This window comes from Hippichthys cyanospilos, chromosome 11 (assembly GCF_059441005.1).
Source record: "Hippichthys cyanospilos isolate Australia breed blue-spotted pipefish chromosome 11, RoL_Hcya_1.0, whole genome shotgun sequence".
Classification (NCBI taxonomy): domain Eukaryota; kingdom Metazoa; phylum Chordata; class Actinopteri; order Syngnathiformes; family Syngnathidae; genus Hippichthys; species Hippichthys cyanospilos.
This window is the reverse complement of record NC_142379.1, coordinates 8,423,544-8,438,957: the sequence shown is the minus strand read 5'-3', so window position 1 is coordinate 8,438,957 and position 15,414 is coordinate 8,423,544. Positions and strand designations below refer to the sequence as shown.

General features: G+C 38.3%; 1 protein-coding gene across 7 annotated transcripts in view; it reads right to left on the bottom strand.

Annotated features, from left to right (window-relative positions):
* LOC148415723 (RNA-binding protein Musashi homolog 2-like) overlaps positions 1–15,414 on the bottom strand; it is a 36,821-nt gene that overhangs the window by 2,961 nt on the left and 18,446 nt on the right. For 5 of the 7 annotated variants that reach the window (XM_088428255.1, XM_088428258.1, XM_088428259.1 and 2 more), the window contains 8 exons: positions 15,225–15,273; positions 7,647–7,729; positions 7,415–7,529; positions 6,931–7,005; positions 4,310–4,429; positions 3,350–3,553; positions 1,046–1,194; positions 280–356 (listed from right to left, as the gene is read on the bottom strand). In XM_088428255.1, coding sequence (XP_088284381.1) covers positions 315–356; positions 1,046–1,194; positions 3,350–3,553; positions 4,310–4,429; positions 6,931–7,005; positions 7,415–7,529; positions 7,647–7,729; positions 15,225–15,273 — 837 coding nt within the window. In that variant the 3' untranslated portion in view covers positions 280–314. The remainder of the gene's footprint in view (positions 1–279; positions 357–1,045; positions 1,195–3,349; positions 3,554–4,309; positions 4,430–6,930; positions 7,006–7,414; positions 7,530–7,646; positions 7,730–15,224; positions 15,274–15,414) is intronic. The other 2 variants (XM_088428257.1, XM_088428262.1) reach the window with 2 other exon arrangements.

Sequence of the window (15,414 nt, the reverse complement as noted above, 5' to 3'; positions counted from 1 at the left end):
AGTGAGCAAAAGCCAGATTTTCAGATTGGATCTAAAATATTGTCCTGGCCAATTATCCTGTGGTGTGGGTTGTTTTGAGTGATTCTTTTCTTCTATTGAATACATTTAGGATTGCAAATCCTTTTGTGTTTGTTTGGTAAACATCAGCCGTGATTGCGGCGTGAATCTGGATGATAGCTATCTAGAACCTGAAGCCTGTGTTATTGTGCCACGTACTGAACAAACAATAATTGTGGGAATGTGTAACCTTGATCTGATATAAAATTAGTCGCTATTCACCTGAAAAGAGATGGAAACCAAGCCCATGTTGACTTTCAGTGATATCCATTGGTAAAAGCCGTTGCAATCAATGGACCCTAAAATGCACAAACATTATGCATCAGTTTGACATATATAAATACAAAAATAAATAGGAAATCACTCAATGACTGATTTGCGCTATCAACACTAGGCCACCCTATTTCTGTTTGATATACAGTTTTATACTACATATGCATTTTTATGCAGCTTCACTTTATGTTATGGTAATAATTAATGGTGATAATAAACCTCACAGCTCACAACTTACTTGTACCGGGAAGTGGCTGGGAAATCTGTGGCATTTCATTCTCAAATTCATTTTTTATTGGATGCTTTTATGAGCTGAAATTATATCCAACTATGAAATGCACTCTTCCAAAACAGAATTGTACAAGAGCAGACAGACAGTACTGCAGCATTGATTTGTCATCTGCAACTTTCTATGAACTGTACACGCCCAATAAAATTACTGCTCCCTCTTAAGGAGGATAATAGTGTCCAGTTAGTACAGCCCCCCAAATACAGTACGTGTCCTTTGTAATTCGCTCCCACTGAAAATTTTTCCCAGTCCGGACCTGACCACCAGCCTTAGCAAATGTTCTGTTAGAAAAACAGTCTTGGGTAAGCCCATATTTTTCTGCATATGCAATTCAGAAAAATCATGTTTTTCATACGTAACAGAAATACACCTAAAACATTTGTATCGGCAGGAGAGAGAGAGAATGATTCAAAAGCCGAGACTCACAGCAATACTGTGGCTAAAGCCAGAAACTGGCTGAGGGCTTGTGGCGCTGATATAAGTGCTGACACCGGCGTCCTGAGTGCCAGTACCATAGAGATCCGTGACATGTCCGGGGCTGCTGGTACCAGGGAAGGATCCAGGCCTTGTTGCATCTGTTAAGAAAGAGTTACGGATGGAGGAGCGGATACACAGTCACTTCAACTGGCCTTCAACATTGTTGGAGTAGAAAGGGTTATGAAAACAATGCAGAGGTTCTCAAATAGGGGTACGTGAAAGCACTGAAGGGGGTATGTAAAACGTGTTCTTGTAGGTATCGGAAAATGTAATTTTGTGCTTTTTAATGCCGTGACAGGAACAGTGCATCAAATAGCACTCATTTTAAACTCGTCATTATTTTCTTTTCAAATATAACGTCTTTTATAAATTAAAAAGCCCATATTGTTTGGATTTATTTGCAATTATTATCGTTTAAACTTTAATGTTGGAGATGTCCAATTGCATTTGAATGCACCATGTGCACAGCAGATATGGGGCTGAATATTGTCTAGTTTTTCCTGCAACAGATCATTTATTTATTTTTTTAATACATAAACAAATGATGTACTGGGATTGAAATTAGAGGTTCTATTGTGATTCAATAAAAGGATGCAAGTAAGAGTAATTTCAGCAGTAGCATGCCACCACTGGTCTTTGAAGATACGATTGACAGACTATAGTTACATACTTCATTGAGTTAATTATGTGATATAGAATCATCTCGTGTTATCTTACGTTCCTAATTCAGCACACTTTAAAGTGAAAATTTCAAATTGAAATGGGACTTCTACTCACTCGCCTTCATCAGAGGGAAACCATACGATGAATACCAGGCAACTTATGAATGCAAGGCAGAAATTGCACAGGGGGATGGAACATCTAATCAACACCTGTCAGTAAAATGTCTCTCACCTTCACGATGTGTATAATGTACACGTCATTTTAAAAACTCCCAATGCTCGTTTTTGTGACTGTTGGTGATAATGTTTTCGAGAGCGCTTAAAGTATCGCACCCATGGAGCCAACTACGTGACAGGCAGGAAATTGCACAAGATGCCCTTTGGTAGTGTGTGATAGAAGGGTAGAAGTCACATTTGCAATGATCTGTGTTATTACGTGATGAAAAAGGAAATATTCATCTTTAAAGCGTTCCTAACAAGAAATATATGGTCCAGTATAAAGTTATCATTCCAATTATTGATTCATAAGTTCTGTTTATCCACCATACACCCACTGGCTGTTAGTTATAATGCAATTCTGAGGTATGCAGCAAAGTCAACAGAAATAGAGACAGGAATGACCACAAAGTCAGAAATGGAGCTTACATGGCATAAAACACTATTTATTAAATTAAATAACCAATTGATAAATACAAATTGATCTGGAATCTTAACATAGAAGCGCCAATATCTTAACCGGAAGAAAAAGGTATAAAATGTTGTGCTGATTTTTATTTTTTGAAATGACATTACTCATTGTGATTTAGAAAAAAATATATATTGCTGACATCAATTTAAAGACTCTGTAACTCCCACACAGACATTGACAATGAGAACCTCGCTGCACCACCTGGTGTCATGGATATGCAATTACACAAGTTTCCCTGGGGTCATTCATGCCTCCCTTTGACATCTGTTTTTACATAATTTTCTTTTTTTTTTCTTTTATTTTTAAGCATCCAGACATTCAAACCAAGGTAGCTATCAATACGTTTTTTTTTTTTTTTAAACATTCAAGAGTTTGATGAATTTGATAACGGAGGCTGCGGGCCGGTGAAAGTTTGGACACGGGTCGCAATTGGCCCGCCGACCCAACTTTGGACATGCCTGAGTTTTGGAAAAAAGATGATCCACAGTCACGGCACTGGAAACAGTGCTACTGCCCTCTTGTGGGTTAATGTGAAATTGCATGTGTAATGGTTTTTTATATGTTGGTTCACAGAGCTATTGGCCAAAAAATTGACAATGGGCCGCATTTGGTCCCCAAGCCGGATTTTGGACATGCCTGGATTAGATGTACCCATATGGAAAGAGGATACAGTCACATCCTAGTGAAACCGTCATGATTTTAGGAAAACGGTATTAATGAAAAATGGCATGTTCTACCAGGTCAATGACAAAAACAACAGACGGTAAATGAACACTAGTCCAATCATGCATGAGGCAAATTATAGGCAAATGTCCATAACGTTCACTGCCTCATGCATCACCGCTTTTGATCATTATCCTCTGAATAAATATGTGGGAGGAGTGGACACGTGAATTTACACACCTGAGCTCTTATAAGGGTCCGGGCTGTGAAGGTGGTGCTGAAGGGCGGTGGGAGAATTGCAGGCCGAGCTGGCATGCTCATTAGGTAGCATCTGAGCTACCGTCTGTGGCCCGAGGGAGCCATAGCCAACCACGGAGTACGGTGCTCCGCCATTCATGTCAATGCTGGTTCCAGCTAAAGAGCACAACCCATAATCAGGGAGCACTGGGAGATGGGAGAAGTGAACATTTTTTTTCAGCTTTCTCTCTTTGCATGTTGCTGTTGTGAAACTTCTGGTGCACACTTTGCTGCTATTCAAATCACACTCAGAAGTTGTTATCACATAAACAAGACTAAGCATTAGCACATAAAAGCTATTGCAATGGCATTGGCTAGTTTGCAGCACCTCAAAGATTCAATCAACAACTTTTTTGTGATGGATCTTGGAAGAAGTTATTGTTAAAATCCTCAAGAGAAGTGATACAGAGAACACTGATTCACAAGACAAGCAATCATTTATGTCAGGCTATGCTCATTAATCAATAAAAATGAGCTGAATATGCCTCATCCATTTTAAGTGTGACATTGGTACAGACACAAGGTAGAGATGATGGACCAGGGGAGCCCTACACTTTGTAAGGGTATGTGTTCGTGATTTTAGACCCTTTATATATATGCACGTTTTTGTTGCATGTTTGGTAATGGTTATGTTGTGTTTATTGCTTCTTGCAGATTCTGTTTACTTCAAGTTACAAACCAAATTAGGAGGAAAAGCTGGACTTTGACTGCAGTCACGCACATTTCCGCGATGTCTGATTGAGGGTTGACATATGCTCCACAATTTAAATTGTTTTTTCCATCAGGCTCATTGTGGGGTATGGTTGGGGAACACTACTATATAGTATGTATTAATTGTGTGTTAAATTGAACTACAAATGCATGGCGAGTGCCACGCCACACAGAATACAGACAGACATTTACCTGCTTCTGTGTTCTGCCCGTATGCCATGTAGGTGCTACCTCTTCCACGGGCCCCCCTACCTGAGCCACGTGTTGCTGCTACTGCTGTTGTCACTGGTCCATACGCTGTCACTGGAAAGCCTGGGAAAATATGAAATGCAGTATCCATCATTCATCTGTTTTTTAATCATGTAGCAATTTATCGTCACCAATTTTCAGGTTTTCCCATTGCTTGAGAAGATACAGTATTTTCCACACTATAAGATGCACTTAAAAGCCTTCAATTTTCTCAGCAGCGCACCTTATAATCTGATGCGCCTTATACAGTGGGCGAGTTTTCATTTTTGGTCAACGAAAAAATAAAATAACTTAATCACCATGTAAATTCTTCAATTTTAAATCTGTATTTCACTTATAAATGTATTTTTATAATTATTTTTTACAACAAAACATTCTACGGGTTTATCTTTTAACACACACACAAGCAATTTTCAAAGCTAACGGTTTATTTCACGCAATTATTTTGGAGGACACCGAGGCCTGGCAAAAATCCAATTGGAGCCACCGTCCACGCTTTTCCCCCAAAATAGACAGCCCACTGTTGACAGATTCTCCAAAAATACCGGCTTGTTTACTCTGCTGGTGAAAGTGCATCAGCCTGCAAGCTCCTTTGCCCTGCGTGCAACATCACAGGCAGTACAACTAGGGTACATCATGCATCAGGGGGAAGCTGTCAAAACAAGAAATGGTGTAGTGTGCGCTCACATTTCGAGCAAAATGCAAAGCAATACGATGCAACCGTGGGCAAGTGAAGCCCCACGGGAGCCATGCGAATCACAGCGCGGAGACAAGAGTCTGTGATCCAGACTCAATTCCCACTCAGTGAGGTGTGTGAATATGAATGGTTTTCTGGCTCCACAGACACCCTGAGATTGACGCAGACAGCTCGGACAGGCTCGATCTTGCCGTAACACCGAACAGGGAAAGTAAAAGCGAAAATGGATGGATGTGAGGTGCTGTCTAGAAGAGAGGTGTCCATGTGAGGTCTAGCTTGTTTTTAATGTAGACCACCTCTAATACACCTAATTCACATGAACAGGATCATTCTGGCTTCTGCATAGCTTGTTGATGAGACGGATATTTCAATTTGGTGTGTTGTTAGAGGGTGGCGTCAAAAACGGACCGGATAAGGACTCTCAAGGACCAAACATAGGCACTCTATTTTAAGTGCAGTCCAAGTAAAACTGATGGCATTATCAAATATGTATTAAAGGAAAGACAACTTCAAAAGCATCTAGGTGAAGCAATTTTAGGAGAAATTGCATATGAATGCTGAAAGCTGAAGGAAAAATTATGGAAGGATGTGCAATGATTTGGAATCATATGAAATGATATTGAAAAATGTGAAATGATATGGAGAAATTATGAATACAATGGAATTATGATATGTGCTTTTATTTAGGAATTTGGGGAAAACAACTGAAGAAGGGATGAGCTAAAAATGTTCGAAGAGTTTGAATTGGGCAAAAGATTTGAAAATTAGAGAAAAAAAGACAATATTACTAAAATGGGGGAAAAAAAGCATGGTGAAAGAGTGGTTAGCACGTCTGCCTCATAGTTAAGTGACACAAGTTCAATTCCAGCTCCCTCCAGCCTTCCAGTGCGGAGTTTGCATGTTCTCCCTGTGCCCGCATGGTTTCTCCGGCTCCCTCCCACATTACGAAAACATAAATGGCAGGTGTATTGGACACTCTAAATTGTCCTTAGGTGTGATTGGGTGTGTGAATTGTTGTTCGTCTCTGTATGCCCTGCCATTGGCTGGCGACCAGCTGGGGTAGACACCAACATTCTGGCGACTCTAGTGAGGATACGCAGAATAAAGAGGTGATTGTGTAAAATTGGTAAGGTAAGAAATTTGCAAGTAAGCGCATACAGTCAGCCAGCGATTAAAATGCAGAGCATGAGCAAAATAAAGGCTGTCCCCCTTCCACCACTGTCCACCAAGGTCAATTTGTTGCTATCAAGAAATCACAAGGGGAAGTAAATGAGGGGGAGGAGAATAGATAGGAAGGTAAAATCATTTCAAAGGAGGGTCCGTGGGACTGAGCAGAAAGCCAGCAAAGCAATCAGCTCCTCTTTGATCATCCTCACAAATGGCCTGAGATTACCGAGCCACTATCCCTCGGAACCGCCAACATTTGCGAGCGTTTGCAAAGGAAGCGAAAAACATTAAAACTGTTAGTGAATGTCTGGCAAACCTTTGACGACATCGAACATGAACGTGCAATAGCTCGCTTTGCTAACACTCACAGACGTTCAGCCCTCAGTGGGATACGGACTTTAGGAGGACAATAACAAGACAGGGTTGCGGTGTTGCTAATGAACTTGGCACATGCAAACAAAGCTCATCATAAGGAACAAACACTGGTCAAGAGTCAAGACCAAGGACAGTTTGACAATGCTGGATATCTGCGGTTCTGGAGGTCCATCCCTCATGCAAGAAAGCTGTTTGTGTGTTTGACCCCCGGGCAATAGTTTGGACACCCCTGGGTAAGTTCGTTATATATGGTTATTTCCACATTTATTCCTGTTCACCTTTTCATTAGCTATTTTTCAGATACAGTACATAAAAAGGTACTCACCTGGGAATTGGTAACTATAACTTGGTGCGAAACCATCATATCCTCTGCCATATGTGGCTACAATATTGTGATAACCTGGACAAAACAAAACATATTGCATCGTGGTGTGACAAAATGAAATTCTAAAAACCTCATTCAAAATTCTAAATAAGGTGTTATATATGTATATTATGTAACCCAATCCTGCAATTATGAATTGATTTACATCAAATGGTTCAGGTGACACAAATCTGAAGTTTTTCTTCCATGTCGTATAATTTAAATATACATCATTGACACTACCACACAACTCTCAACAAACAAACAAAATAAAACAAAACAGTGAGATTCAGACATCTTCGGGATAAATAGTCTACTTTCCTGGAGTATTGAACATTAACTGAGTAAATAAGATAAAATGAGATTAATGAGATGAGGTACAATCAATACATGCCCATAACATATCATCATTAAATGCTACACTGAAACTGAATGACATACTTACTCAGCATGCCCATACCAAGCATGAAAGCATCCATTGTATATGACAGACCTCTGGCTCGACCCCGTACCCCAAGTGGGTACATTACTTCTTTTGGTTGGGCTTTTTTGCATTCAACCTATAAAACAATGACAATCACTGATTATGGCTCTGTAAAGTTAAAGACCGAAAATAACACCGTTGAAAAGTTAAAGTTCTCCAAATATATTTAATTGTATTACAAGGAACCACTCACCATTTTATTATTGATTTCGTGAAAATGGATGTCACAGACTTTCTCCGCTAGATCCTCATTTTCAAATGTTACAAATCCAAAACCTGTATAGAAAGATAGAGGGGTTGCAAGGGGAGCAACAAGAAGTTGAGCACTGATTGAAAACGTTACAATGAAACAGTCAACTCAAAACTCAGAGGTGGATGGAAAATCCTACCCTCATTGGGTTGGATTAATTTGTTTGTATTCATTTGGCAAAGATGGGAAACACAGCGATAACGTAACATTTCCTTCTTAAAAATACTACAAATAATAGCCAGACATATAAGGCAAAAAATAAATAAAAAAATAAAAGATAATCGATATCTCATTTGAGGATCTTTCTCCCTTCACATATTGCTAATCCAGCTGACATTGAACAAATCAACTGTCAGGAACAATTTATTAGTGAGGTCCAACTGAATACCACAAACACGGTGGAGAATCAGTAGGTGTGGGATGTGAATGATTCAGAATGAAAAATTGAGCAAGAGATAGGTTTCAAAATTGGTGGGCACTGCTAAATCCTGTGCATTCACAAAGTAATCTAATCATTAAATTTCTTATTGTCACAAAATGATTCCAAAATGGAAAATGTTCTCCTTTTTAATTTATTATTATTATTATTCACAATGATTTATGTTCCAAATTTTTTATCCTTGGTTGTAGGTTTTTAATCAGTAGGGGGCAACCGAGTATAAAAGCGTGCCACATTTGCTCAAGAAAAGGATGAAGAAGAACAACAACAGGAAGTTCTTGACCTCATAGTAGCCAACAGGAAGATTCTCTCAAGTTTACTCACTGGATTTTTTCATCCCATTGTGTGTAAGTGACTAAAAGGACATTATTACATATTTAATGCACATATATATATATATATATTATATATATATATATATATATATATATATATATATATATATATATATTATATATATATATATATATATATATATATATATATATATATATATATATATAAACCAAATGATAGGTAGTGTTTGTTGACCTTAAATGGTAGTTGATAGCACACTAATGCTAATTGCGATTGAAGGAATTTGCGGCTTGGAGACAAGGCTATTTGAATAGAAAAAAAACGTGGACATTTACATTTTTAAAATTCATTTTAATGATGAATTATTGAATTGAAATGACATTTAACATAAAAAAATGAAGCTGATATCTTCGTAGAAAACAATATAATCACAGTATACTTTTATCTGTTTAAATAGGAGTGTCCAGGGAGGGCCTGTCGCTCCTGCCATGTCCCTACTAAGATGACATCAGGACAGTTTGGACTTGAACTATACAAGACATATTAGTGAAAAATAAATAAATAAATAAATAAATAAATAAAGACAAGAAAAAAACAGGGTAGTCTTTTTCCTAGATCAACAAATAAACATTCGGGGGACAGATTGAGAGTGAGAAGTAGACAGGACGTTTGAGATAGAAACCGAAAGGAGATAGAGAAAGCAAGGTAGCTGGGAGAAAAGACAGACAGAGAGCCTTCTCTAATTAGATGATGGCGATACTCGTAGACAACTTTAATAGCAATCTAGGTCTGTGACAGATGAGACACTGAAAGCCCTGTGGACGGTGTTATCGCTCTGCTTCCATGGATTTATTGCTTTCCATCTCAACATTCACACGCTTGAATATCAATTGTGAAGCTGCTGATTGCTGGCACACAAGGGGATCTTGGCCAAGACAAACAAATGTTTGATTACACTTGTCAAGTCTGATCAAATGTATGCCAGTAATTATTTAAACACTAATGATTCTTTTTTTCGTAGACAGGCGTACTGCACTTAGCTTAAAAACTAGCGCATCGTCATTTTTTGACCTGAGGCAAATCTATTTTTTTGGAAAGTTGGTAGCCCGCGCTGCGCTTTGCAAGGAAATTTGTCAAACTGAGAGTGTATTTTGTTATAAGCCCACGGCACCTCTGACAATTTGGTGACAGAAAGTAGACTAGACTTGAGACCATGGGTGGCCAAGTCTGGTACTCCAGAGCCACAATCTAGCCAGTTTTCAAGGTTTGGTTCAATTGACCCAGTTTTCGAGGTTGAAAAGAAATTTAGAAAACATCTAATCAAACAGCTAAAAAGATAAACTGTTCTACACATCTTGCCCAGGCGAACAATACAAGCAAAGCAATTATAAATCTGAAAATAAAATATATACAGTACTCCTATTTTGAAAGTTTTACATTAAACTGTTGGGACATCCCCAAGATTTGTGAACCTTATAGACATACTACAGTAATTTAAAATTGTTGTGCTATATACAAGTAAAAAATATATCTACATTTTGTTGTTGTTGCAATAAGATGGATCCCTTCTGGTGCCAGGGTATGGATAAAAAAAAAAAAATATTGGCACTAATCCGGAATTGGATTCTGTTGTAAATTCCTCATTGCTGCTAAATTGGGAGTGTATGGGGTAGATTTTGTTTGTGTGGACATCAATGGGGTATATATACCCTTATATTTTCAATTACTTGCGATCAAACATGACTGAGAGTCGCTTCCATATGTGCAACCTTTTTCTTTATACAAACCAAAATCATATTTTCATGAAATTGTCACCTACAATCAATGCACTTTAAAGGCGTATTGTGAATTTGCATGTGAAAAACACCTCCTCTACATTTCACATCTCATTTAAAAATCCATGAGCGTCCCTAAGTGAGGCTAAACGGTGGATGAAATGTCAAAGTGTAACTACATAGCATCGCATATAAAATAATGCAGTACTCTAAACCATATGGTCTAGTTTTACAGTTTGATCACTCCTTGTGATATAAGTATTTTCAAAAAGCCACTAAAGACAAGAAAAATATAAACACAATTGCATTTTTATACCTTTGATGGTAAATTTAATTCTGATGAGATACACTAAGAAACATGTTAAATAAGTTTTGCCCAGTACTGTGCACACAATTTTAATAGTCATAAATACAGGAACTGCTACGGTGATTCCTCAAAATTCTTCTGACCATCAGCTACCTGGACGAACTACACTAGGCACACAAACATAATGAAACCCCCTGGTGCCATATACAGTATATCATACAAATATGTAAGGACATATGGGAACAACAAGTTTGTCTTTTAATCATCTATCTCAGTCCTTCACCCTGAAGTCAGACATACGCACAGAGGGAAGATTGGCATCAGTATACAAAGACAATTGAAGGAGTGTTTGTGACTTTGCCTTCGGGGAAATTCATACACCAAGATGTTGCATTTGGCAGCTGTAATTAAACACACTGGATAGGATAGAAACCCTTGAGAATGTATGGCAAGAGTCAATGTCGAGGAGCTTTACTTGCTGCATTCTTGTTTTCCAAGGAGAAGGCTTTAATAGCTGGAGGGGTGACAAATGCGGTAGTGGAGCAAAAAAAAACCAAAAAAAACAACAACAACAAAGACAGGGATAACAAGTCAAAGTCATTGTGCAATACAAAACTGGCCATCAGCGCCTTATTAAGAAAACACATCAATTATTGCTCCACTTTTGTGGCCGAAAGGGGGAATATGAAATATATAATTTATAACAATAGCAAATAAACACACGTTGTAAAGTTAGCATCAACAAACCAAATGTGCTCATTATTATTCCTCATCTAATTAAAAGAAAAATGAAGAGAGCCCCAAGATGAAGTATTGCAACTCAAATACATATCTTCTTTGCTGATAGGAATTCAAGACATGTCCGTTTGTGTTTATTCGCAAAGCCGCATTCATGCTGCATTCAAAAACATTTTTGTAGAAAGGAGTAAATTGCTATTTGAAAGTAAAGCCTGCCAAGATAATGCAACATTTGTTAATTTGTGTGATTATGTTCTCTGCCAATTTGTGACTAGCATTAGTTTCATGTTAAGCCAAACATAATGCACGGCAATTCCGTTTAAAAAGACAACATTGCCGCTGCTTATGATGTTACAGTTGAGTTTTTGTTTTGCACTTGCACAACTATAGTCGTGCTGCTACAATATGCTCTCAAAGTATCTAATAATTTGGGGCAAGAGTTCCGACACAAGGGAGGGCTATGCTGATGAATATAGCAGTCGAAGGCAGAAAATGCAATTTATCTCTTTTTAGGTTACATCCCTGGAGTTGTCTGTGGCTTTGCAAAGAATATATATACAATCCGGATTCGGTTGAAGTTGGGGAAAAAATGTAAATAAAAACAAAATACGATTTGAAAATCCTTCACCACAGACACCAAAGTGGTGACGCTTGCCCCATGCTTGCTTGTGAACGGCTGAACAGTTCTGGGGAGGCTCTTTTTATACCCAATCATGGTACTCACCTGTTCCCAATTAGCCTGATCACATGTGGGATGTTCCAACTTGGTGTTCGATGAGCTTTCTCAATATTTTTTGCCACCTTTCCCAACTTCTACTTGCAGCCATGAAGTTAAATATTATTTGGCAAAAAACAATTAGGTTTATCTGTTTGAACATCAAATATGTTGTCTTTGTAGCGTATTCAATTGATAATGGGTTGAGAAGGATTTTCTAATCATCGTATTTCGTTTTTATTTGCATTTTACGCAATTTCCAAACTTCAACCGAATCCGGTTTATATATACAGTATATATGTTTTATGACTGGGGGACTCGGGACGGCGGGAGTGTGGTGAAAAGACGTGCCCACCAACACAAGGGGAAATAAAGGTGAGACCAAATCAAGGGTTTTTCAATAAGATCATGCAATTCATACGCAAATTTAAAAGCTGCAAAGTTGGGACTTGTGAGTTAAAGTGTCATAGGCTTTCTTAAAGAAGTGACACATTAATATAAAAAAAGATGTATAACATAACATAAGATAGCATAACATAACATAACATATAATATAGGAATTACCATTCTTATGAGTGATTTTTTTTGGCACACCCTTACAAAAAAAAAAAAAAAAAACGTTGCATCCAATGGATGCACGTTAATTTGAAAGTATGCGTCAAAAATGATGCGTCTAGGATGCAGGCAAATGAGAGCACTGCAGTTATTATTAAATGATGAAGAAATGGGTACCTGATTGCTCTAAAGAATGTATTTATTTAATAATGCATGTTTCAATCACAGGCAGTGCTGAAATTCCTAATAGCGATTGACACAGTGGTGGTCAAGGTCAAAAGCAGCTGGTTATTACCACAGGAATATTTATAAGAAGCACTTTCACACGAATTTCTCCCTCCAGCTCTCCTACACGGGCGAATCCGTCACATCTGTCAGTCAAAAAGACTGACTTGAGTTTTTATGACTGAGCGCAGATAACAGAAGACACAAGTGGACTATTAGCTCAATACTCACAACTGACATAGTTTGAAAAACTGTTCACAGCTCAATTCAGAATGCATTGATAAATAATGATATTTGAAATGAAGGTCGTAAAATCAAAACAGAGGGCCAGATTCACATAAGTTTTACGCAGCTTTCGCATGGTACACGCTAGTAAAAATGGAGCACACGGCAGCTTAATTCATAAAGCAGGTACAAATGGTGAACGGGTCTTCAAATATGCCGCCAAGCAGAATACTACTCAGCGCGTCGGTCGTATTTGTGCATATTTATTGAGCTGATATGCATATAAAATACTGTCCTCTGTGCAAATGAGCGTCATTGATAAACAATGCCTGGTTCACTGACACGGACGCAAATAGCAAAAGGCAGTTTTGGATGCCAGGTCCAAGCTGGTGCAAAATAGCACTCCTGCAGTAAAACGTCACATTACCAAAGGGATATTGTTAATGTAAAGACACACACACTGTTGGTTTGTGTGAAAAAATGACAAATTGTTATGAAAATTCAAACGCACGTCAATTTACATGCCCACATCAATATCAAATTCATATTTTGGGTTAATGGACATTAAATGAACGACCAAATGGCTATAATGTCAAATTTCAGTCCACATTGGCCTGTGCCCTGCAAGTTTTAATTTGCTATCCATCTGATTCACATGATCATGATCATGATCAAGTCCTGTAGAGCTTGCTGATAAGCTAGTCATTTGAATCAGGCGTGTTGCACAGAAAACATGGACACAGATATCTGTGGACTGGAGTATGATGATTCAGGGGTACAAGAGTTACATTATGTTAAATAAAATAAAACTAACATGGAATTAGACAATACAGAATGAGACAGAGCAAAAATGACTTGAGTGGGCATGTTTTCAACAGGTGAATCAAGCTAAAGAATTTTCCTAACCGCCATGATTCTGCTGCAATGTTCTTGGTGCAAAGCGATAGAATTTTACTTTCCCTTGTGTCGTATTCAAAAGGAAAAAAGGTGTAAACTGCACCCAGGCTGTCACATATTTTCGCCGTGATTGCACTGGATTGTCAATTGTGTAATTTTTTTCTTAGTGAATTTGGCCCAGGGTAAATTAAGTAGCTGTCCATTCTAAATTACAGATTTAGAGGAAAATATTTTCTAAGCTCAACCTTCAAAAGAACAACAAAACTCCCACATTTGATTGTTTATCCATTTTTTAAGCTGTGGAGGTGCCTCACTACAAAAGTTATTTTCCTGAAACAAGTCATCCTCTCAGCTAATCACGTCTCTGTGTTTATTGGCTTGTTTATCAGTCAAGAAAACAACATTTACAATACCAGCGAAATGAAATGAGATTTGGAATGCAAGTGAAGGATTTAGGATTTCTTGAAAATTGTTTAAAAGTGTCACTCGTGATTCACCACCTGTCACTTTGTGAAACTACTCACAACCAAGTCTGTCTTGTCCTTAGTCCTTCTGTGTCTTTGTTAAGTCCTCTGTTTGGGGGCAGAGGCCTGCTTTGCTAAAGCCAAGATAAGGTGTTTGGACAGGGAGGAGGTGGTGGCGATAACAATCCTGCCACCTAAGTGGCTCTGCAGAATCAACTATCTGAGTCCTTATCAGACCACGCAGGCCTACTTCCTTCAATCTCGCGCCGATTCAACTTGGAGCATCTATTCTCCCTCGCCTTTTCTTTCCATCTCCTTCCCTTATTCGAGCCTTTTCTCACTTTCCATATGCCTCTGTCCTCCATCATCCAATCAACTGAATGCCGGTGTAGGTCCCTGTAGAAGTATCGAATGGGTAAACTAGCCAAAGGGGAATTGGGGTCTAATTAATTTGATACGGAGAATAAATGTTACTGTTTGCACAAGCCGCTACGTCTGTTTCTGTGCGTATCAGCCAGCAGTGTGGACTTTCTATGATAAGAGGATAGATTTAGTATGGATTGTCTGGCACAGTGAAAGCTATCTGTAATGAACGACAATGAGCCTGACCTTCATGGAAGTAAGCATCTTTGAAGGCACGCATTTATTAGCGTCCTTGTGGAGGTTACTGTTGTGTAAATTGTTCAAGAATGTATGTGTTTTTGTACATGATGTTTTTTTTTCGGTTTTTTTTGCAAGTTAAATAAAGTAAGACCCTGTCACAATTTAGTTTTAGCAGCCACAGGTGCTTCTATCCTCCTGAATTTGCCATCTCTGGACATGATACACAGAAAAAAGCTCAACAGTTTGATTTTGACGGATAGCAGTAGATTTGCTAAACATACCTCTATGGCGGCTGGTTGTTTTGTCAAACATGAGCATGGCATCTTCTACCTGAAGGAAAAAGGGAATACATTAGTCACAAATGTGGATTAAAAAATAACATTTTAGCACAAAACACGCTATGTATAGAACATTTTCTTGTACAATGTTGAAAAGGTGCTTTCTTTTCCATGTAGCTATCGATTGTTGAAT